Source organism: Cebus imitator, unplaced genomic scaffold (assembly GCF_001604975.1).
Source record: "Cebus imitator isolate Cc_AM_T3 unplaced genomic scaffold, Cebus_imitator-1.0 Scaffold13, whole genome shotgun sequence".
In the NCBI taxonomy this organism is placed as follows: domain Eukaryota; kingdom Metazoa; phylum Chordata; class Mammalia; order Primates; family Cebidae; genus Cebus; species Cebus imitator.
This window is the reverse complement of record NW_016107328.1, coordinates 1958567-1983877: the sequence shown is the minus strand read 5'-3', so window position 1 is coordinate 1983877 and position 25311 is coordinate 1958567. Positions and strand designations below refer to the sequence as shown.

The 25311-nt window shown below is 43.8% G+C and overlaps 1 protein-coding gene across 1 annotated transcript in view; it reads right to left on the bottom strand.

Annotated features, from left to right (window-relative positions):
* The window catches only part of ZFAT (zinc finger and AT-hook domain containing), a 224205-nt gene that overhangs the window by 52604 nt on the left and 146290 nt on the right, over positions 1-25311 (bottom strand). The window contains exon 12 of the mRNA XM_017499885.2: positions 128-266. Coding sequence (XP_017355374.1) covers positions 128-266 — 139 coding nt within the window. The remainder of the gene's footprint in view (positions 1-127; positions 267-25311) is intronic.

Here is a 25311-nt window from a genome sequence, read left to right as displayed (position 1 = left end):
AAGAATGAACGTCACCGGCAGGGTTACGCATCAGAACCGAACTGCAGGATGCCAGCTGCTCTTCCCAACGGGGGACGTGGCCTAGAAGGAAGCGGGCAGCGCCCCCGCTGGCTGGCCCCTCGCCTACCTTGCTGGATGAGCACCTCCGCTGCCAGCTCCCCGGTGCCCACGTTGGCGTACTCCTCGTTGGGGTGCTTCCTGTTGTAGTGCCTCTTCAGAGAGCCAGATATGTTGCAGGAGTAATGGCAATGGGCACAGCGGAAAGGCTGTGGGGACAATGAGCAGGGGTTAGGGAAGGTGAGCCCCAGATGTCTGTCTCCGCGGCTGCTCCCACCTGGTGAGCATCTGACACCCAGAAAGCCTGAGATGAGCAGGTCCCGTCACCTGTGATATGTTCTCAGGAAAACCACTGGGGCAGGAATGCTGAGACCTGCCTTTGCGGTGATCAGCCAGGGGACTGGGACAAGGTGCCCCAGAGGAGAAGCTGTCTCTACTGAGGGAATTTGCTTTTGTTACTTCTTTTCTTTTTTCATCCACCTCAGAATTTAGTTTTTGTTCAAGAAGAAGACAAAAAAAGCAATATAGTAATCTATCATTTTTTTAAGTGAATGACATTAAAAGTGGCTCTCGTTCCAATTAGTTCCCTGATATGCCGTCAGGTGTCACATAACGACACGTCACTCAATGACAGGCTGCATATACAACAGCGGTCACAGCAATAGTTTCTGCCATACAGCCTGCAAGTGCAAGGAGGCTGTACCTTCTACATCTGCGTAAGTACATTCTATGATGTTCTACAACTAAGAATTTGCTTAAGGACACATTTCTCAGAATGTATCCCTGCCATTCAGTAATACATCACTCTATTTGCTTCTTTAGTTAAAGGAATTCCTCCTCGGTATTTGTCTGTACGCACCAGCATACACAAGTGTCAACCATTAGAGAAATCCAGCAGGCAAAATCTACTTCTCATGCCCACCTGGTCAAGACAAGGCACTTTCGAGATGAGGCCACACATGAGTCATGCAGCCTTGCCTTTTCTCTTGCACAATGCTTTGCAGGCTGCATAGATAGAGGGGCCAGGGAGACAGGCACCTGCTAGGCCCCTGGGGAAGCTTCATGAGACCTGGCCTTTGGCTGGGTGACAGACGCACATCCCCATCACTGACAAATGCCATGCCACAGTCCCTGGTCAGGAGCTACCAGTATGCTCCTCTAATCCATGTGCTGTATGATTCTGACAATGCTCCAGGGACATTCAGGACCTGTTTGATGACCCAGCAGCCTCCTAGCCCAGGAGGAGAAGAGCACGGAGCAGCCACAATAGGAGCAGCACTATGCAGGGTTTATGGGACACAGATGGAGAAAGTCCAGCCACACCTCTGGCCCTGACCAACGATGGAACCTCAGGCAACTCATGAAACTTCTCTTAGCACAAACCTTTCATCAGGAAAATGAAGATCATACCCATGTCATAAAGTTGTTGTGAGAATTAAATGGTATCATATAAACTGATACCTAAAATGCCATACAAAGCATTTCTTATTGATTTTATCAGCAATTCTATCACAATTCTTACTGAGCATCTGGAAGCTTAGGTACCACTGCATCTATTAAGACCTCAAACACTATCTTTACTTCTCAATTGTCCAATTCATAAATTCTTTTCACCACTATCGCCCAGAAGAGCTAAACCAGTGACGGCAATGTCTGAATATGAAGTGCACCAACAGTAGAGAAAATGTCCTCTCAACGCTGAAGCTTTGATCAGCTCCTCTTTCAAGTCTTCTTCCCTTCAAGTATAAAACTGTGATAAAGTCTTACCATAGAGCAGGTGGCAGAGAGGGAGAGAAAGTGGGGGACAGAGGGGGAGGAGAGGGAGAGAGGGGAGACAAGGAGAGGGAAGAGAGAGAGAGAAGGGAGAAGGAGAGGGGAAAAGAGAGAGGGAGAGAGAAAAAGAGAGAGAGAGAAAGAGAGAAAGAAAAAGAGAGAGAAAGAAAGGAAGGAAGGAAGAAAATGAAAAGGAAAATCTTCCACCTCACCCCCTCCTAAGTCACACTCCTTTCTCGCAGGCCCCTTGCCCACCACCTGCTCCAAGAGCAGTTCCCCCTGCTGCCTTCATGCTGTCACCTCCCTTTCTCAGGCCTCTGCCATCTCCCAGAAAACAAGTCCTGGGGGTGCCCCCTGCTCAGACCTCATGCTCCCCCCATCCCATCTCCTTAGGCTGGCTGCCGTATCCCACTGTGACGTTGTGACATTGTCATGCCACTGTCACCAGGTTCTGCCAGAGCTCAACTTTCTAGATGTATTTATCTGCAACTCAGGCTTAATGTGAAATGCTGGATCTCTCTATGGTGCTGGCCTTCACTGGATTTGTTCTGCTCTGGTTCCAGTGATTATTTTTGCATTGTTGATTGGTGGATCTATATGTTTTGTGGGGTCCTGTCTCCTGAACCGCAGATTCTCTCCTGAACCGTAGAGGGGAATTGTCAACTGCCTTCCAGGTATCTCCGCAGGGATGTTCTACAGGCACCTGACACTTCAGACACATCTTTCTGCAATATCAGTTAGTCATCAAAGATGGAAACCCAACAGCCAGCTTTGGTTCTTTCTTCTTTCTTACTATTCAACTTACCACTGAGTCTTGTCCAGTCTTCCTAAGGAGGCTTTCCAGAGTCTGCCCCTGTCCTTCTCTCTCTAGCACAAAGAAGGGGACCTTCCCAGCCTATAAAGGGAATACTGCCATCCCCAGAACGGCCATTCTTGGAAAGACACAGGGCAGTGAATGTGGCCGGTCTAAAACATTCCCCGGGGACTTTGCCCTACACCAAGGTCACACTCTGCTTACCGGATGCTTGTGCCGCACCATACCTGTGACATTTCTACAGTCAGTCCCTCAGGAAAGGAATCCATGGAGTTCGGCCCACAGTGTTTACTAAGACAAAATTCGTCAGACTTCCTCATCTATCTACTGTGCAGAGAACAAAGGGTCTAAAATTCCAATGTATGATCACCGCAAAGTTAAAATAAAAGCTAAACCATTTTCAACTGCTTTCATCTCTAAATAAGCAAATAGCATGAAGATATTATTTTTGGAATGCTAGCATTTACAGAGAAATCAAAAAGAAAACGTGAAAATGCTACATTGCCAGCATCGGGCAGTCAGTGGGCATAAAAGGCAGGAAGAAAATGGGCAATGAAAATAAGAAACAGTCCTGCAAACCTAGCTTCAGACTCGAGAGCCCATTTCACCCTTCTTGCAGCAAAGCAGATAAACAGCTTCCTGTGAGTTCTGCTCCTTTTCTTCCCCATGCCCAGCCATTAGCAGAAGTGCTAATGAGGAGAAAAAATGCCAAAATGTGAGCATATTGGCAAAAAAAATGTACATGTGAGCCCAAATGAGAAATCAGTCTCTGAGCTGGCAATTTCTACCAAAACTGTCAATTCTTAAAGTTGAAGAAACACTTGACTTGGAGAAACCTTCCTTCCATGGAAGACTTTCTTGTGTAGCCTCTCCAGCAGTCTGCTGTCTACTTAGCCTCTGCTTTGATGCAGGGCTTCAAAACATGCCCCAGTAGCCTTTTCACTGCAGAACAGTGCAGGGGAAGTTAGGAGGATAAACCTCCAGTCTCCTTCCTTCATTGGTCTTGCTTCTATCCTTCATAACCATTAGAACCTCTACATAAAGTCAATTACCACCCATTCTCCACTGGGGACCTTCTCTCCCAAAGCAGGGGAACTGAGCCCCATCTAGGCCCTTTTTGCAGAACAAGTCCTGAACTGTGAGGCACTGCCACAGGCCAGCAGAGAATTCCCCTGGGACTGACGCAGGGGAGGAGACAGACAGAAGGAGGGAATGGCATCGCTGAGTCACCGCCAGGCATAAAACCTGCGATACTGCAAGTCTAAAGATTTCATTTATGAAGCATATACTTACTGACCTCTGACTGTCCTCTGACCCCAGGGATACATGGCGAATGAGCCAGATTCATGATTCCCTAAATATACACAGGCTTCGGGACTTAAATATCAACTCCAAAGATTAAACGCTATCTGGGCAAACTAAATCATAAAACTTGGTTTCTAAGTCAGAAACTCGCAAACAGCAAATGACACCAGATCTCAAAAGAGAGGTTATTTACTCAGAGCTTTCAGGACAGAATCTGGCTGAGAGTTGGGAGGAAGATATAAACTGGCTCCATGGCTCATTTGGAATGCAACATCAAAGTTCTTAGTGTGGTCCAAAAAGTAAGACAGGGAGCCCATTAGCATAGCTATTACTCAATGCTGCACAGAAGTTCTTAACCAAAGTAATGAGAGCTAATGTGATAATTATTACTGATTTGTCTGATTTTTACTGATAGCTACTATATGCCAGATAGTTCTAAATGTTTTGCATGGATTCATTCCTCTAAGTTTCACATCAGACTCCTATGTTATGTGTAATTATTATCCTCATTTTTACAGATAAGGAAACAGAAACAGAATGGTTTGAGACGTGCCCAAAGTTTCATAGTCTCCTAGCCTGGCTACCTGCTTTGCATCTGATTTTGGGCCAGGCCCAGCCAACAATAAAGAGATGATTTGGTTTTCCACTGGCCATTTTCTTTCCCTAGCATGTATCTCCCTAAAAGTGCAACTGAGAGGGGCTCGGGTTGGTATTCTTGGGTCTCCTGGATGGACATAAGGTGCCCCAGATCTAAGTATCAACCTCAAGAACAAGGAACCCCATGGTGGACTGGGAGAGATGTGGGCAGTTACTGGCTGTAACTATGAGGCAGGGACTTGGCAGGAGAGAAGACGGGCGTCTATACCAGCCAGGCCAACACGGTGTGCTGTGTGCTGGGTTGGGAGGGTGATGGGCGGCCATGGGAGCCCCCAGTAGGTGTCAGGCCAGACAACGTCCAACTTCCCATTTGGAAATATCACTCTGGATATTTGGAAGTTAAATGGAAAATGGACCTGAAAGGAACAAGACTGGAGGCAAGAAACCAATTACCCAGTTAATTGCAGTGATATGGACGAGAGATATTAAAGGCCTAAAATGAGGCAAGGGAATAAAAATATGGGAAAGGAAGAGAACATTTAAGAGAGATGGAGAAGGTGAAACCAGCCAGACCTGATGGCTGGGATAATGTGTGAGAAGGAGGAGATGGAGCCTCTAGGGTGACTCCCAAGTTTCCAGCATGGATGGCAGAGGGCCAGGAAGGCCACCAGCAAAAAGGAAGTCATATGGATAATGGGAGGGAGAGGGTGCATTCCTAGAACTCTGAACATTCCACAGGGTGGGTCTGGAACTTAGAGGACTGCTCTGGGCTGCAAGTGCAGATCGGAGCACAGGCAACTAGCAATGTCGTAAGACTGAGTGCGGCCATGGAAAGAGTATATAAAGTGAGAAGAGAGGCAGGATTGGAACAGCACCCTGGAACCCAGGAGCAGGCAGGCAAAAGGAGGTGGACTTGGAAGACGGATGGGAGGGGACAGCAGGCAGGAGGATCATGGGAGTCTGGAGTCACTGGATTTGAGGATTAAGGTCCTCCAGGGAGGAGAGGATAACAAAGCTGAGTGCTCTAAGAAATCCAACAGGAAGGGCCTCCCCAGTGTCCACTGGACCTGGCAATCAGAGGGTGGCACAGGTAACCTACCAAAAGGAGGTTCAGCAGCATGAGAAAAACAAAAGCCAGGCTTCAGCAAGTCAAGGAGAAAAGACGAGGAGCACAAGCGGGACTTCAGGTCATGTTCCTTTTTCCAAAAGGTGGCATCAAAAGATCTTTCTCAAAAGGTACCTTGGGCCGAGCATGGTGGTTCATACCTGTAATCCCAGATCACTTGAGGTCAGGAGTTTCGGATCAGCAAAACAAGTTTGCCAAAATGGCAAACCCCCTTCTCTACAAAAATATAAAAATTAGCCGGGCATGGTGGTGCATGCCTATAGTCCCAGCTGTTTGTGGGGCTGAGGCATGAGAATTGCTTGAACCTGGGAGGCAGAGGTCACAGTGAGCCAAGATTGTGCCACTGCACCCCAACCTAGGTGACAAAGTGAGACCCTATCTCAAAAAAAAAAAAAGAACAGATTTTAAAAAAGGTACACTGAAGATTTATAATTTGAGTTGAAAGAAAAAGAGACTGAATTTGTTAAAGCTGAAACTCTTTAAGTCTTTATTTTTATATCAAGAAAGCAGGTAAGATGGCACCAGCACGCTATAGTCTGGGTGACAGAGTGAGACCCTGTCTCTTAAAAAACAAACAAGCAAGCAAGCAAACAAACAAACAAAAACAGGAAAAATGCACTTTTTCATAATTTAAGAATTTGTTCTTTTGGTTCTTTAAACAGAAAGAAAGAGAATAGAAGAGGACAGGAAGTCATGTCTCACACGTGAAAGTGGGTTCTGAAAAGCCTGATTAGAAGACATCTAAAAACATCTAACTATGTTAAAGTGATCACATTTCCCATCAGCCTTAAGGAAGGGACCTAGAGGAGCGTTTTAAAGCAGATGAGAATCTGGTGATGAGGTAATGTTCAAGGTCGCGACACTGGAACTGACTGCAATGCACAGGATGGCTTCTTGGTAAAAGGAGGAGTTACTCTATTGGCTCCTATTCATAGCAAGCAAGAAGGCTTCATCAGGTAAGATTTCTGCAGTCTAATTTGTGTAAGTGAGTATGGTATTAAGGTGATACCTACATCAAAAGGCCCAGAGTTCAGATGTGAATTCACCCCTTTGTTGATGGGCCTACCTTGGAGAGGGTGAAGAAGAATAATGGCAAAACAGAAAGCGCCAGGTGACACTAGTGTGTGAAACCCGGGGCCACACGTCACCATTTCAACCTCAGTTTAACAACCTGGCTAACGTAGTAAAGACAGACATTCAGAAGGAGACTGACTACCTGTCTGGTATCAGAAAATGTGGGTTCAAATGCAGAAAAAGGCCATGTAATGGTTAAAACCTACATGAAGTGGACTGGTTGATACAAGACTATTTATACAGTGCTGACAGATAGAAGTGGTGTTATGAGAATGAGGACACCTTTACAGCACGGAAGGACCTTCTCAAGGACATGAATGCGTTCTACGTCAAGCAAGGTAGAAGAATGGAGTGCGGCAGCATGAAGAAACCAGGAGTGGAAGAGGGTCAGGTGTCAGGCCCACCACTAATAGCGGAGTCACCCTGGCCAAGTCATTAAATCTCCATGGCTTTTGAGTCCGTATCTGTGAAGTGGGTGAGCAAACCTTCCCTGCCGACCTGATGGTGTTTAGATGGGGGACCAAAAACACAGGGCAGTGTACGACTGTGCTTTGAGAATCGTAAAACACAACAGGCCTCACGACTGTGGTCTTTAATCAGTTTCTTAGCATATTAGTACAGGCAACTAGCAGATGTCCTAAGACTGATCGCAGTCATAGACAGTGTACAGAGTAAGAAGAGAAGCAGGATTGGAACAGCACCCTGGGATGCAGGGGCAGGGAGATGGACTCAGAAGGAGAAAAGAGGACGGACAGACAGCAGGTGGGAGGATCAGGGGAGTCTGGAGTCTGGAGTTCTCCTCCTCCCTCTCACACATCATCTCAGCCCTCAGGACTGGCTGGTTTTATCCTCTCTATCTCTCTGAAATGTTCTCTTTTAAAATGTTCCCATATTTTTACTCCCCTGTTTGATGTGGTTATCTGAAGCTCCAAAAAACCTCCTGGTGGGTGTCCCCCCAATTTCCCCCATGACAAGACATTCCCTTCCCTCCTAGAGAAGCTCTTCTCTTCATATAGCCTTGGACCCTGTGTAGGAGCCTGCCTGCCAACAGCCTGGAGACACAGAGTCCCTCCACTACCTTCAAAGGCTCTGACAAGTCCTGCCCACACCACCAGGACCCTATTAAATTGTACCCATTTATACATCAACTGCCCTGGACTCACTCCTGTAAATACAAGTAAAAAGACTTTCATAATGTTGCATATTAAGCCATTTAGAAACACCAACCGTCACTCTCATATGCAGTTATTCCTCAATGACCATCTAGCAGACTGGGAAAGCCAGAAAAAGTGAAAAAAATATAACCAAAAAAATGGATTTCAAGTGTCATGAAATTTTTATGACCTATATTTAACCATCAATTAAGTTAAACAGGGCCTGTAGGTATTCATTCATCTTGATTTTATATTTCTCCTCTAGTTTGGGGTCATTTTTTAGGCTCATGAAAATGTGCTCAGGGTTCTGTGGACCAAGTGGCTCTGCCCAGTCACACCAGGGGAGAGAGGGGCTGGCTGTCACAGGCCTAGCAGGACTCTGGGCCCCGAGTTCCAAGTGCTGGCCAGGACAGCAGGCTCTGTCAGGACTTCTTCACGTTACCTTAAGGGAAATCTTGGACTTCAGATTTTGATATAGCCATACTATAGTCTGAATATTTTTCTCCTTCAGAACTCACGTTGAAATTTAATATTATTGAGTATTGAAGGGTATTGAGGGTTTGGGCCTTTAAGACGTAACTGAATGAATTTACCCATTCTAGGACTGACGGATTAATGGGTTGTCATGGGAGAGGAATTGATGGCTTATATTAAGAAGAGGAAGGGGACCTGCACTAGCACAGGAGCACACTCAGTTCCCTCGCCATGAGATACCCTGCACTGCCTTGGGACTCTGCAGAGTCCCCACCAGCAAGAAGGCCCTCAACCAGATGCAGCCCCTTGACCCTGGACTTCACAGCCTCTAGAACTGTGAGAAATAAATTCCTTGTCTTTATAAATTACCCAGTTTCAAGTATTATGTTATAAGCAACAGAAAATGGACTAATACAAGCCAATCATCAATTAATCTTCATTTACCACAAGACACACACACACACACACACACACACACACACACACACACACACAGATGAGGAAAGGAGGAAAGGAAGGAAGAAAGAAAAGGGAGAGAGAGGGTAGGGAAGAGAATGGAGAAATTCATGCCAGTGTCTGCATTTGAGGAATGACAATCACAGGATCAATCAACCATGATCCACTGAAAGAGAAGAAAAATATGCGACATACGTAATCAGCTCACATAAAAATTAAATGCCAAATCATTCTGCTGGTTCTTTCCAAAAAGATCTCTTATCTGTATTCATAAATAAAGTATCTGCTGAGTATCTACTACATGCCAAGCCATATGTTAGGAACTGGAGGTGGCTGGTATCACACTCACGGGCATTCCACTGAATCCTCTTCCCTTGTTCACCACCTTTGAGGTCCTGGGTGTTTACATCTTACCTCCTCCCTCCCAGACTCCAGGACCTTGAAGGCCAGGCCAGCTGGTAAGTTTCTTCCCTAGCAGGCCTGCCTGATCCGGACCTGCCCACTTCTCTGATTACATCCCTCTCCATGGTCACCCTTGTTCACTGAGCCATACTGGCTCCTTTCTCATTTGCATTCTCAATCATTCTCACTCTCCCTCTATCCAGGACACCCCTTCAGCAGATTTCCCTGAGGCAGCTGTGTCCTGGACCAAAGTCAAGTCTCCTAGCTGCCCTTCTTGCCCTAGACTCGATCCTGCCATTCTCTCTACAACAAGCGTCTTTCTTTTTTTTCCAACTTTTATTTTAGCTTCAAGGGGTACATGTGCAGACAGGTTACATGGGTAAAGTGCATGTCACAGGAGTTTGGTGTACAGATAATTTTGTTACCAGTTAATTAGCATAATACCTAACAGGTAATTTTTCAATCCTCACCCTCCTCCTGCCATCCTCAAGTAGGTCCCACTGTGTACTGTTCCCTTCTTTGTGTCCATGTGTACTCAGTAAGTACCCATTTACAAGTGAGAATACGTGGTATTGGTTTTGTGTTCTTGCACTAATTCACTTAGAATAATGGCCTCCAGCTCGATCCATGTTGCTGCACAGGACATAATCTCACACAACCAGTGTCTTTATCAGCCCCCTGCCCAGAGCCTTCAAGGTCTGCCGGAGCCTGTGGAGAGCCCCAGATGACACGTCCATACCTCTTTGTAATGGTGAACAAGGTACAGGCAGGTACTGTACAGAAGTGAAGGCGAGGGGCAAGGGAAGGGGGGCATGTACCAAGCCCCAAATAACCTGCCCACACCTCTCTGTGACAGTCAGCTGGGCACATGCAGGTACTGCACAGAAGAAGAGATGGGGTCACATATGAATCCCCAGATGACATGCCCACACCTCTCTGTGATAGCCAGGTACATGCAGGAGATGTGCAGGAGCTTGCTCCATACCATCTCACTCCTGCAGCTGCCACTCATGTTTCCAAGCCAGGCCTTTTTCATTAAGAACTCTCCCCACCTTCTTTCTCTACTTCACTAACTTCAGGGCAACTTCAGCACACAGGAGGATGTTCCTGCCCCTCAGTGGGTCTCTCGACTATTATATGCAAGCATCCACTTCTGTCCTTCTAACATTGCTCTTTTCTACTGAGTTCCTTGGGCCAGGCTCTGTGTACCTTCCTCTCCACATCCTTAAGAATTCTAATACTATATGACACCAAAGTGAAAACGGGCTATGGTTATCTAGCGAAACATGCCACTGACTGTGAAAATCAGCCAAACTTCTCTGAAAGAACAAGCTGATCACACTGGATTCAACAGTGACCCATTCTTTCCAAGCAATGCATCAAGACTTAGATCCCCAAAGCATAAATCATGGGATGACACTGTATAAATACCCGCACACCCAACTTAAAACAATGCCCTCCCTTATGCTTTGAAAGAAGACAATATTATTATGCTTCACAGATTTGAGTCAAACTTGATGAGTTCAACATTTTCTTTATCCCCAAGTTACTAAAAATGTCTACCCATTGTCTTGTAGTACCAAGAGTGGAAATGTTCATCAGCGAGGCTCCTATCCATTCTTCACGAGCCTCAGCTCACTCTTTACTTCTGCCACTTTCACCCTGATATTTTCCATAACTCTCCCAGGAAGATGTAAGTTCTTCTTCTCATCTGTCCCCCAACACTTGGTAAAGCTGTGGCACTAACCCTGCTATGGTGTAACTGCCACCTCCATGTCCCCCCACCTCAGGCTGCAAATCCTTTGAGAGTAGAGTCCACATCAGAACCCACTCATCTGTGCTCCCCAGGCAGCCAGTGCAGTGCCCAGTGCAGGCAGACACTCAAATACAGTATGCAGCTAAAAGAAAAAGGGAAGATTGCCTGCCTCTTTCTGTTAATGATTCATGTGCGGTTAGTCCAGCAGACCCTCCTATGACAACAACAAAAGAAAAAAACTAAAAATCTGGTTAAAAGGTTTTTTTTTTTTTTTAAAAAAAACAACATTAAGAGCTTTAAGAGACATAATAAGAAAGTGAAGAAAAGCCATTGAAAGAGAAACTGTATTCCTAACATATAACCAAAAATGACCCACACTTAAAAGAGAGAAAGAATTCCGGAAGACAAATAAGAAAACAACAAAATCACCTATTAGAAAAATGAAAAAACAATCAAACAGATACTTTCCTAGGAAGAAAAGGTGGGGGAAGGAGGGAAGGAGGGAAAAAGAAAGTAAAGAAATCCTAACAGCCAACAAACGTATGAAAAGAGGCTCAATCTCATTAACAATCATGAAGATAAAAGTAAAACCACACAGAAAGGTCACTGCACAGCCACCAGACTGGCAACACGGAATGTTCACACCAAGATAGGGACCAAGAGAGGCTCCTGCATGCTGCTGCTGCTGCAGACTGGTGCAACCACTTTGGAAAACAGTTGAGCGCCACTTAGCAAAGCTGAAGCTGTGCATATCCAATGGCCTGCAAGTCCTCTGTGGGTGTATGTACCTGGAGAAACTGGTGGACAAGCATACCAGGACACACATGTCAACAGTCCACAGCGGCTGAGCTCATAAAAGCAACAAAACAGAAAGAACCCAATTATCCACTGCAACTGAATGAATAATTACATCATTCTAGGTTCACAGGATGGAGTCATATTTTACACAACAGCATATGTACTACAAAGAAACGAGTGAACTAGGGCTACACGTGAGAACACTGGTCAGTCTGATCAACAGAACTCTGAGTAAGGAAGCAAACTTCAAAACAAATATACAAGGCCAGGTGCAGTGGCTCATAGCTGTAATCCCAACACTTTGGGAGGCTGAGGTGGGAGAAATGGTTAAGCCAAGGAGTTGGAGACCAGCCTGGGCAACATAGTGAGACTCTGTCTCTACAAAAAAAAATTTTTTTATTTAGCTAGACATGGTGGCACATGTCCTTTCTGTAGTCCCAGCTAGTAGGGAGGGCAAGGTGAGAGGATCCCTGGAGCCCAGGAGTTCAAGACCAGCCTGGACAACATAGCAAGACTCCGTCTCTACAAAAAACTTTTTAAAAATTTAGCTAGGCATGGTTTAGAGAACATATATGATTGGCAAAACTGTAATGAAATAAAAAAGCATTAGGTTGATGCAAAAGTAATTATGTTTTTCACCATTAAAAGTAATGCCGTCTGTGTACGCATCTCTAAGCAAAGTGCTTTAACATGTGTTTTACTGGCAAAAACCACAATTGCTTTTGCAGCAACCTAATAGTTCTCACTGAAGTCAGGACAGTGGTCATTTTGAGACAGAGAAAAGGGCGGGTTCAGGAAGACCCCACAGGAGGGTGTCTGGCAATTGTCTATTCCTGGGCAGCAGCTATGCAAGTGCTCACTTTATAATTACTCATCACAACACATATTCATGTCATATGTACTATTCTGGACATACATTCTATTTCACAATAAGAAAAGTCAAAGAAAGAATGAAACAGTAAAAAGATATGGATGCCCAAATGGGTAAATATGCAACAGAGGCCCCCTTCACAAGGTTTTTACGAGGATTATGGAGAACTTACATTAAATGCCTAGAATGATACACAGCACCCAGCTGGTAGTTATTACTAACATTAATAACACTAACAACAACAACACTTATCCCACCACATGCAAAGTGATTTTTAGGTTTATTTTCTTTCATCTGTGTGATGAAAACTGCATTGATACTATAACATATTCCAAAAAGGAGGCTATAGAAAGATTTTCTCTCTAAAGACCCAGTGACAGGCCTGGAGGAAATATTAACTATAACTCTGCCATTGCCAAGCTTAAATCAAGTTACCCAGGTGAAGAGATGGTCTTGATCACGCAAGTGCTTCCCTGGGGGTTTTGGTAGTAGGACACTTATAAGATTTACGACAGCACTTCTGCAGCTTAGGAGATGAGACAGGAAGATGAAGGTTTTTTCATTAATGCCTGGGGTGGCCATCAATCCCCTAAAATGCAAGCTAGCACCAAGTCACCCTGAGAAGAGGGAGGGCGGGATCCCAAATTCTTGAGAACTCTGAATTCAGAGCTGGTCTCCCTCACAGATTTAATTCAGTTACTTCTGAGAGTTATAAGGCAATTTCATCTAATCAGAGCCTGTAAAGGATGGAGTGATAGCTTCTTCAATCTTACCTCTCTTTTATTTCTGGCGGAAAAAACAACCAGAACAGATGCTTCTGAGAAATATTCCCGACCGTATGTGGTGGAGAGGTCTGTAGCCTGGGACACTACTCACAATCCCTAATTGGGAGCGGTTTCTGGAGTCAGACAGACCTCGATCTAGCTCTATTGCCTAACAGCTTTGCAACTTTGAGAAGGTTTGCTCCTTTCACTGCAAGGACTGGTGATAATGTAAACAGAACAGCCTGCATGGAGATGCTCATCAAATTATTGTCATTGACAGTTTACACAAAGAATAGCAGAAACTGCGTCAGTTAAAGGAACAGGGCCAATGGTATTCCTTTAACTTGCATTTGGAGTTTGAAAACTTCCTGTTTACATTTACATTTGCAGCAATAGAAGGAGACGAGATCAAGGAGGGAACCCCACATTCACAACAGATAGTGACAGCTATCACTGAGTTTCTACTGCCTCCGTCACCTAGAGCAGAGATGGAGATGTTCATATTCCCATCTTGCAGACAAGGCCCCAGGAAGTTAAGTGGCTTGCTGACGCTCATGCAGTCAGTCACCAGCCAAACCAGCGTTCTAGCTACGGTCTGTGGGATCCTCATATTCATGCCCCATTCTCCTTGGCCACTGGAGCACTGATCACCAAGGCTCACCACAAACAAGATTCACTTCAATAATAACCTCTCCTGCTAATGGATCAGATGGATGATTTCTGCAACCTTCGCTTTCCTACTATATTTTCAGTTTTGCAGAAGACTTTGCATTTCAAATCACAGCATCAACAAGATGGTGCCGTGTTCACAGTAACAATTCCAGCTCCCAAAGTTCTAGTACCACAACCTTCTCACCATTTCTTCCCCTTCCCTCTCTGTTCCTGCCTCGGGACCTGGTTCTGTGCAGACCCCCATCTGACTGCCCACAGAACCACCAAACACTGCAGGTCAGGGTTAACACTGCGGCAGTAGTGAAGATTATGACTACATGTCCACAGATTTCCAAAGAACACACCAGAAACAGATTCCACGCATTCCCTCTTACAGGAATCTCCACTGAGGCTTCTTGAACATAACACAACAGTGAAGCTAGGTCTGCTGTGTTCGATATAAGAAAGCAATACACTTACAGATAGTAAACCTGCTCTTTGCTAAGAGGAGGGCACCCGGGTGGGCTGCACTGAACCTCAGCTGTGATCCTTCAGCATCCTCCAAGGCCTGACTCATTGCGCCTGGTGAGTGTGAAGAATCCCATGAGACTTGGGACCATGCTTGGTTATCCCAGGGCTGAGCACCTCCTTTCTAAAGCACTTACACACTTTTTATCTTCTATTAACCTCATGAGGCCTCTGGCTACTGTGGGAGGAGGGAAGAACTGAGAGCTAAAGACCACATAATGAACTGAGAACGGAGTGAAGGACCAGGCACGGCCCAGTAACGGAGGATCTGTTGAACGCTGTGCCCTTGTGGCTCCAAGCCCTTGAAGGAGCTCAGAGTCCCACTCCACCTGGAAGTTGGCCATGACAAATCTATCACACTAAATTTCTACAGAATCTATTCACTTACTCATTTGTTCATTCAGCAAATATTTATTAACTGCTGCATAGGTGCTGAGAGTAAGACAAAAACGAAACAAAGGTCTTCACAGAACTTATATTCTAGCATACTGAACACCTAAGTATTTAAATAAAGCATTTAAGCCGAGACCTGAAGGAGGTGAGAAGCCGTGTGTGGCCACCTGGGAGAAGAGCAGAGTGAGAAGTGGGAAGAGCAGGTGCAACCAAGTGTGGAGGTGGAATGGGGCGTGCCACGTCTTCAGAAAGTGTGGAGGGTGAAGCGGTGCGGGAACCAGGGGCCAGGCAGGGCAGGTGCTTGTGGCCACCTGTAGGATTTCGGCTTTAACTCTGAGTGTGACCAGAGCCACTGAAGTGACAGATACACACGGAGTTCATTATACTATTTTTTCTACTTCTGGGTTCTCTGATAACCAGTATTTCCCAAAGTCTGTTTCACAAAATGTAAGTGCTGGCAGGCACTCTGGGAAAAATAGGAGAGGGACTTCTCCAGCCAAGTGAGATGGAAAATCACTGCATACTGTGTCCCCACCACCTCACACCTACCGATGTCCCAGGGAACGAGGGATCGAGGGAACACATTGGGAAAACACTGCCTTGTAGCCTTCTCCAGGGAGGCTCTAACTTGTGTCCCCTGGTAGGTTGAGCTTCCTGAGGACAGAAACCATGTCTTCTGCTACTGCTGGGTTCCACCACAGCCGGTGAGAACTGGGCACTAGAGACTCAGAACGGAACATGTGAGAACAAAAACTTAATTGTCTGACTGCCAGATTCACCTTGATACTCCATGTTAAATGTGCCCATGAGAAACTTCTTTTCCACTCAGAAATTTCATCACGTAGAATCTCTAAACCCCAAGGCCCATTATCTACCCAGGGTTACTCAGTAAAGCCTGTGACTCTTCCAGAATGTTCTGGGTGATGACACAGGCTGACAGACTGAAATGTTTCATAGAAACACGAGTTCACCCTCAGAGGCTGCTCAGTGCCTGACAGTCACTGCAGGCTCCCCAGCCCACAGCAAGAAGAATCCTGGTCACCAGGCCAATGGCCAAACATCTGCACCCCTAGACTGGGAAGTGGGCAACTCAAAAACAATGTATATTCATAAAAAAAAGGACCAAGACTGTAAATTACAAGATGTATGGTGGCGATCATAAGAAAAATCCCTAAAGAACATTTACACCTAGAATGCTCACCTTCTTCTCCAGCCTGAGCTCAGTGAGAATGTGAACCATGTGTGCACAGGACAGTGTGGGACAAACACACCCAGACCCCATGACCCACAGGTAGTCACGGGAGACAGACAAGGTGAAAGAAACACAGAGGCAGAAGCCAAGAGACATCAAGAGACACACGCCCGAAAGGAAGAGGCCCTTGGACCAAGGAGTAAGGGGGAAGCAGATTTTCATGGGCTTATGCTAGCACATAAAGAGAAACCTCTACTAAAGATTTCAAAGTAATGTTGATGTTTACAGGACACCAGTGTGAATGACAACATCATTCACTTCTCCCTGTCTCAGTGGCCAAGCATAATTCAGGCAGATTTGGGAGGTCACACTCTGGTCTATAATCCAAGTCTTCCTGAAAGCTGAGAGGCTCAAGGCCAAGTCCACCAGGCACCATCCAGGCTGGGAGAGAAAAATCTTTTGATTTTTTTTGCCTTATCTCTTCAGGATTCATAAACCTGAGAGCATGAGGCTGGGACTTAATGTTCCATCCAGGGTTGGTCACGATGGAAGATCAAAAAAAAAAACAGCCCAGGGTAAAGATCCCGAGAGAAAAAGCCAGGTCTCCATATCACTTAAAAAGCACAAAGCTATCTTGGTTTTAAAATAAGGTCAGAGACAAATTAAACAATTTAAGAGAATAAATGTTTTAAAACCGTGGCATACCACAAGTTCAAAAATGGCTTGTGTTGAGGCAATTATCTCATCACAAAAAATAACAGTAAATCAATCCACACTAATTGCTTTTTGTGCAAGGCCTTAGAAGACTCTTTAGCGTTCTCCGATTATTGATTTTTTTGTAATCGCTTGTGTCAAAAATGCAATATTTCCAGAGAATATACTGCATACTCTTAGACAGGATTTTAGTTTAACATAAAACAATCCAATTTCTTTTTTTTTTTCCAGAGGTGCTTTAAACATCTAAAATACAATGACGCTGAATATGGCACTAAGAGGTTTTTAGTGGAGACTCTGCATTTCAAACCAACTTAATAAATGGCCCCTCTGACCACCACCACATGGCCCTGCCATGTATCCCCCCAGCCCCACCCACCACATTCAAAATGTTTAAGTACACCATGTGTAATCTCTGATTCTCCATTTTCTTGCAAATTCAGAACACAAAAGCAGAACAAACACTACCAACAGAAAGTCCAGGCTCTACTTCTTTCCCTCTGCCTCTTGGTTCAGTAATTTCCACTGAACCTGGAAAATGTTCTTGCTGCTAACTTTACATTCCATCAGCATTTTGTGTGAAGATTTTGCTGAAGTCTTGATAGCTAAACATGTAACTGTATGCTTAAATAAGCAAAGCAGCAAGGGGAAAAAGGACAAAGGGGTAAATAAGTTCCTTGGCTTCACTTGAAAATGAGAAAGCAAGGGCTAGCGGAAAGAGAGCAGCTTTCACTACAGACATGGATCAAAATCCCAACTCTAGCTCATAGAAATTGTGTTACTCCCAAGCCCATTGCTAAACCAGACTCTGGGCCTCAGTGTCCTCATCCGTAAAATGGGGATGTTAATACCTACCTGTTAGAGTTTTTCAGGGCAAAATAAGGTAATACACAGGAAACACCTGTGTAGTGCCAACCACATGGCAATTACAAGGAAACCAGCCCAGGCTGTCTTGCTTATTGTAATGCTAGATATTTACACATTCAACCTTGTGTTGGAAGTTTCTCGGGAAAGATGAAACCATCTTCTGGGTAACAGGAGGAGTTGCAGTATAAATAAGACCACAATACCATAAGCAATGGCAGATGACTCAACATTCTGAGGGTGCTGAGACTCTCAGGCTATTACTCTGAACTATTTATAAATGTGTGGCTTCCAAACAATCTGCTTATTTGAAATCATTTTATTGCTTTCACTCCCTTGCTGACAAAGTTTAGATTGGAAACTGGGAGCAAATCACACAGCCACATCCTCGGCTGACCTCATCCAAACATCACCTTAGTTCAACTGAGCGCCCAAGCCCCTTATGCATTCTAGGTGCTTAGATGCCTCATGTCTTTTGTACATGAAACTATTTCCTCTTCACACTGACACATTATAAAGGCTTTCAGGGCCTATTTCATCATCAGGAATACAAAAAGAGGTTACGGTAATTCCCTTTGACTTGTGGGTATCAGTCAATCAGATAACTTTCTGATTGCTACAGGTTTTTTAAGCTAGAGGTTTTACACAACAGGATAATATATTAACCCAATTAAATCATGATTTTTAAAAACGGATGAAGTTGGGATAATTAGTTTGCTGGTTTTCTGGGTTCCCACAGCTCCTTGTACCTAACCTTTTGTAGCATTTAACACATTTGCGGTTACTTCTGATGTATGGTTGGCTCTCCCCAGACTTACCTCTCGCTAGACTCTCCTAAGCCTAGCAGACCAGAGGCCTGGCTTCAACCCAAAATTCCCTGCCCCTGTCATGGTGCCTGACACAGAAGTGCCCAGTATCCAGAAAAAAATGTGTTGAAGACATAAGTAAACATTTCATATGCTTTGCATCAAAAAACCAAACGAACATTTAGGACTCAATTTATACTTATGTCTTCTCTTAAAATTCTGAATGTCAAATCGTGGAATCATGTATTCTATACGGCATTCTCAGGAGAAGTTTCTCAATGATAATGAAATCAGTGATTGAGTTCTCCCTTGCCTCTCACTAGTTTTAGGAAAATACTTTCATGCAAATGTTAGGCTGACAATAGGCGATAGATTTCTCAGGCTTCATGGTGCACATTTTTGAGGATTCAATTGCATTTAGATAAACATCAAACATAAACTTTAAATAGTGTCTTTTCAAGATGATGGCATGGATGGTTTCCCTTGTGAAAGAACATGCTCATCTATACCAAAAGGCTTATGGCTGCAGGAGAGAAGGCCAGTCTCACCTTCTGGAGGCCAGGGTCAGAGGAGTAATCAGAGCTATTTGTCAAACAGCAGAGAGGATCATTCTGTTTCAGAAGCAAAAGTATCTAAAGTAAGAAGGAAAGGTCAGCATGAAATCACACTGAAGAGTCTCCAAACTGTACAGATCTCAAAAACTGTGGATTTCAGCCCTGAATTCCTTTTCTGTGGACTGGTATATTCACACACCGAATTTTCACATGCTTTCCACAAATCAAGAAGCTCTTGGTGCACTCGGAGCTTCACGGAGGAATCAGCCAAACAGCAAACTTCCTCCAGTGCTGGGGCCTTGTGGCATGTCTTGTGCAATGCAAAAAATAGGTGAGAAGTAGTGACGAGGAAAGAATGGCTGGGCAGAGGCAGGGCAAGGCCCTTCTGCAGGAGAATCGCACTTTTTGAAAGCATAGGCAGCAGTTCCAGCAGTGAAGAGCAGGGCCACTGAGGAGAGAGACATATGCTGTTAGAAAGAGGCCACTTATTAAGAACTCTGTGTGGGAGACATACCTGGTAAAAGCTTCTCTGGGTTCAGTGACATATTTATGTGGTCAGGAACATCCTGAGAGAATGTGCCACATTAGTGCAATTAGGCGACTATGATTCTGTGAACAAACAGAACGTGCCACAGGCACCAAGAATCTTAAACAAAGGCATGAAAGAAAGGAAGACTGTAGAGTCAGGACAGTCCTGTGATGATGAAAAGGAAGAAACCAGGATGGAGTCTCTACAGAACTAACACTTGAGAACAACGTGACAAACTCTCTTTACTTAATTCCTGGCTAATCGCTATGTGTCTAGTGACAAGAAGAGGTACTCCTTTTGTCCCTATGCTACAGGTAAGCTGCAGAGGAGGAAAAGGTTGCTTGCCCAAGGCCATATAGGTAATAATGGGGGAGGCAGGATTCTATGAAAGTCTGACCATAGAGCCACAATCTCTCCAGATCCTCCTTAATAAAAGGAGGGTCTTGTGCTGTAGGATACAGACCTTTCATCAAGCCTACACACTGTTGTTTCTCCCATGGGCACAGTTCCAGGGGTCCATGAATCTCCAAGTCCTTCCTGAACGACCCACGGGTAATGCTGCATTGATAACACCCTTGCACGACAGCTGGCAAAGCACGCTCTCCTCGTGACTCTGCCCCCACCTAGATTAGTCACATCCGCCACAGTCTGCTATCTCAGTCACCCTCCTTGCTCCTTACTCCCAGCTTCAAGTTCTGTGTATGTCGGAGCAGGGGCATAGGCACCCACCTCGTGCAGGCACTAACAGGAACTTTCAGAATCTCAGGGGTGGAGTATTCCTGCCTCCAGCTAGGATGCGGAAAACCACGAGAGACCACTGTTCTCACACTGACAACTTGACAGATCTGTCAGATTGCTGAGGATATAAAGAAACCTAAGTGAACTAATTCTAGGAAAATACAAGAGGTGGATAGGTCACACGCTAGAGATAAAGGTATCCACCCGTTCCTTTTCTCCTGGCTTTATCTCCAGCATAGTGACCTGTCAACCTCTTCCCTGTAAAATGGAGAACTTCACCAAGTGCAAGAAGGTTGGGGGCTGAAGATGGGGCCAGAGATGAAAGGGGAAAGGAAACCCACCACTACCCTTACAAAGTGCAAAAGGCCTTCATTAACTGCATAACAGACTCTCCAAAGAGTTCCCTGGGCAAGGCAAGGTGAGAGGGAGATGCCCAATAAACAGAAAGCCCAGGGTGGAGCTGGAGAGAAAGAGAAACTCCCCAGCATCATGAAATGCTGGCAGCTGACCTGTAAAGCTGGTAGAGAGCTCGTATGATTGAGAAGACCAGTGTTGGGCTGTAAAACACAAAGTGATTTTCTGGAATCTTGCCGGTGTTCAGACACTCAGCCTTGCTGAAAGCGAAGTCCTGATCCTGTTCTCAGACTATCTGAAGACAGTGAAAACCAACTCTAGAGCTGTTCCGAGCCCCGGCCCAGACCCAGATGGACCACAAATTAGATTTATTCATTCTTGAGTTGGGGGTTGCCAAGACCACCCTCAGGTTCAATGACTCACTGAGAAGGCTTGCAGGACTCAGCATATAGTCATACTCACGGCTATAATTTATTATAGTAAAAGAATACAAAGCAAAATCAGCAAAGGGAAGAGGCACATGACATAGAGTAGGGGAAACCACGTGCGAGCTTCCAAGGGTCTTCTCCAAGTGGAGCCACACAGCACACAGTTAACCCCCAGTGAGGAACTGTGACAATACTTATGAAATGCTATCAACCAGAGACGCTCATTAGAGACTCAGTGACCAGAGATGGCTGATCATGTAAGTACCCTCTGCCTAGCATATGCCAAAATTCCAGATTCCCAGAAAAAAGGCAGGTATTCAGCATAAATCACATTGTTTGTATAAATACTTTAAAAAGTATAAGCCTCTCTTAACAGTAAGGTGCTAGGAACTCTCTTGAAGTCCACATTCTCAGATGCCAGCCCAAGCTTGTAAACAGGTCTTTCAAAGGAGAGCAGCCAAGCCTGCTAAAGTAACTCTTTTCTGCACAATCCCCCACACTAATAACAGATGCTTTCCCAAGGCCAACTATTGTTTATCTCAGTCTACTGTTTTTTTTCACATATAATGCCTGGCATTAACACATTATGAGACATGCAAAAAGGCAAGAAAAGATGACCTCAAATCAAGAACAGAAACATCTCTGCAGCCCTCCTGGGAAAAAAAGAAAAAGAAAAAAGAAAAAAAAAAGTCAATAGAAACTGACGTACAGGTGTTCCAATGTTGAAATTATTAAACAAAAACATTGAAGTAACTAGAACAAATATGTTAAAGGCTCTAGGAAAAAAGAAGAAAAACATTTGTGAACAGATGCTAAAATGTAGTAGCAAAACAAAAACTTTTTTTAAATGCTGTCACCTGAGGTCAGGAGTTTGACCAGCCTGGCCAACATGGTGAAACCCCGTCTCTATTAAAAATACAAACATTAGCTGGGCATGGTGGCAGGCACCTGTAATCCCAGCTACTTAGGAGGCTGAGACAGGGGAATCGCTTGAACCTAGGAGGCAGAGGTTGCAGTGAGCTGAGGTTGCACCACTGCACTCCAGCCTAGACAACAAAGCAAGACCCTGTCTCTGAAAGGAAAAAAAAAAAAAAAAAAAAAAAAAAAAAAAAAAAAAAAAAAAAAAAAAAAAAAAAAAAAAAAAAAAAAAAAAAAAAGGCCACATGGAAGGCTGAAGCAGGAGGATCACTTGAGCCCAGGAGCTCAAGCAAGATACTATCTCTAAAAAAGAAGAAAGAGAAGAGAAAAGAGGGGGGGAGGAGGGAAGGGGAGGGGAGGGGAGGGGAGGGGAGAGGAGAAGAGAAGAGAAGCAAATGAAGATCCTCGAATTTTTTTTAAAACATCACATTTGGTGGTCTTAATAGCAGATCTGACATATCATAAGAAAGAATAAGTGAACTTGAAGAAAGGCAAATAGAAATCATACAAACTATACAAACTGAAACACAAAGTGAAAGAAGAATTAAAGGGAGAGAGAGAGATCACCTGAATGTGAGTGCTATTAGTACCTCACATATTTGTATTAATATATATGTGTTAATATATTGGTATTATAGTCCTAGAGGGAAAGGAGAGAACAAATGAAGCAGAAGAATATTTAAAGAGATAATGGTTGAGAAGACTCCAAAGCAGATGCAGGATATCAACCCACAGATCCAAAAGCTCCACAAACCCCAAGTAAGGTAAATATAAAGGAAACCACACCTAAACTTGCTGAGGTTAATACGATAAAAAACAAAAAACAAAGAGAGAGGAAAATCTTAAAGCCAGCCAGACGAAAAAGACTCATTACACACAGAGAAGCAATGACAAGGGTCAGAAACAAGAAAGGATGAAAAGGAATGGAACCTTTTTAGAGTGATGTCTCCCTAGGAATTTGTGGCTATGAAAATAACTTTCAAAAATGAAGACCATATACAGACATTTTCAAACAGACAAAAACTGAGAGAATTCAATTCTAGCATACACAAGAAATGCCAAAAGAAGGTCTCCAAGCTAAAGAAAAATGTATCAAATAATAGCCCAGATCTTCAGAGAGAAAATGAAAAATACCAGAAAGGTGAATTTTGCAGGTAAATTTATATTTACCCTTTTTTAAAATTTTTAATGTTTTAATTAAATGCTTTATTTTAAATCTTTTTAAAATTTTAGTTTCCTATGAATTTTTTAAAGTATTTTACAAATATTTACTGATTAAAGCAAAAAATAAAACACTATATTGAGGAGTTTATGACATGAACATGTATGACAACACAAGCACAAAGTGTAGGAGGAGAGTAAATGAATTACAGTGTTTCATGGTTCTTACATTGTTCATAACATAATGTAACATTTGAAACTAGAATATGTTGTAATAAAGATAAGGTAATGTGTGCAGCAACCACTAAAAGAAGAACACAAAAAGGTATAGTTAAAAGGTCAGCAAATCCCAACTGAGCGATATTCTATAAAATGATTGACCAGTACCCCTCAAAACTTCCAAGGTCATCAAAAACAGGGAAAATATGAGAAACTGTCAAATCCAAATAGATCCTAAAAATGACATGACAACTAATGTAATGTGGTATCCTAATGGGATCCTGAAAAAGGCAAAGGGCATTAGGTACAAACTAAGAAAATCTGAATGTAATACGGATTTCAGCTAATAATAATGTATTAATATTGATTCATTAGTTATAACAAATGTTCTATACTGGTAACAGACGGTAACAATGGTAACAATAGGGGAAACTGGGTGTGGAGTTTATAGAAACTCTCTGTATTATTGTCACATTTTTTTTCTATAAATCTACAACAGTTCTAAAAGAAAAAGTCAATACAGGAGATAAAATGAAATACTAAAAAATACTTGATTCATTCAAAAGAAGATAGGAAAGAAGAAAAGAGAAGCAAAGAACTTACATAACACAGAAAATAGATACAAAGATGGTACTGTTAAATTCAAAGATGTGGATAATTACAATATATGTAAATGGACTATGCACTCCAGTTAAAGGGCAGTGATTGTCACCCGGTTACACACAGGTACATAATTCACATATACACATGCAGGCACACACACAGACACAAACAAGAACTAGCTATGTGCTGTTTACAGGAGAGCATTTTAAGTAAAAATATTTGAATAGGGCCTTTCTTTGCAGAATTCAAAACCCAGTGCAATGTCTAGCAGATTATGGCCTGTGGGGCCCCTGCATCAGAACCACACAGGAAAGTGTTTGAGTCAAGGATGCTAGGTTGGGTCCCAGGCTTACTGAAAGCATCTTCTAGGTTTAGAAAACTATTATGTGCACATTTATCAAGATCCCAAGGTAATTCTGATGTTGACTAAAGTTACAGAAAAGCCAATCTTGTAGGAAGGGGTGGCAAGAGGCCAGAGCTTCTCCCTATAAGAAGAAAGCCTCCTAACTCTCTTCATGAGAGGACAAACCTGAGGTCCTCCCCAGCATCTCCTCCCCAGGAATGGCCTGGCAGGGCTGACAGGCCAAGCCTTCCCGAAGCTGTGGGAAGGCATTCCTTCTGGTCTGTTCCCTCAAAGCAACTCCTCTTTCAAAACCTCTGAAATATATTGTTCATATTTTTCAAATAAGAAGTTAGAGGCTCAAAAAGGTAAAGGAATTCCCAAACGTTAACTCATTAGTCAGCAGCAGCACCAAGATTTTGGCCCTAATCTGCCTAATCCAACAAATCCAAACAACAAGAAAAAGTAAAACAACATCAATATCTGAAAATGTATAAAAAATACAGCATAACACCTAGAAAAATATTTAGAGTGAGCTTTTTTTAAACATAATGTAATGTCACCAAAAAGAATATAAACCATGATCAGGCCGGTTTATACTCCTTGTTTTAGTTCCTGAGAACTGGAGTCATTTTCAAGAGACAGGGGAGGAAACAAGAGCCAACAATTTTTGATCATCTGCCTGGTACCGTGTACCACACGTACTACTCATAAAAAATGGTATTGCTTTTAATATCTCCAACACCAGAAGACAAGCATCACTATCAGCATTTTATAGATCATAAAATTTGCCAAAAACACAGCCTACAGGCCGGGCGCGGTGGCTCAAGCCTGTAATCCCAGCACTGTGGGAGGCCGAGGCGGGTGGATCACGAGGTCAAGAGATCGAGACCATCCT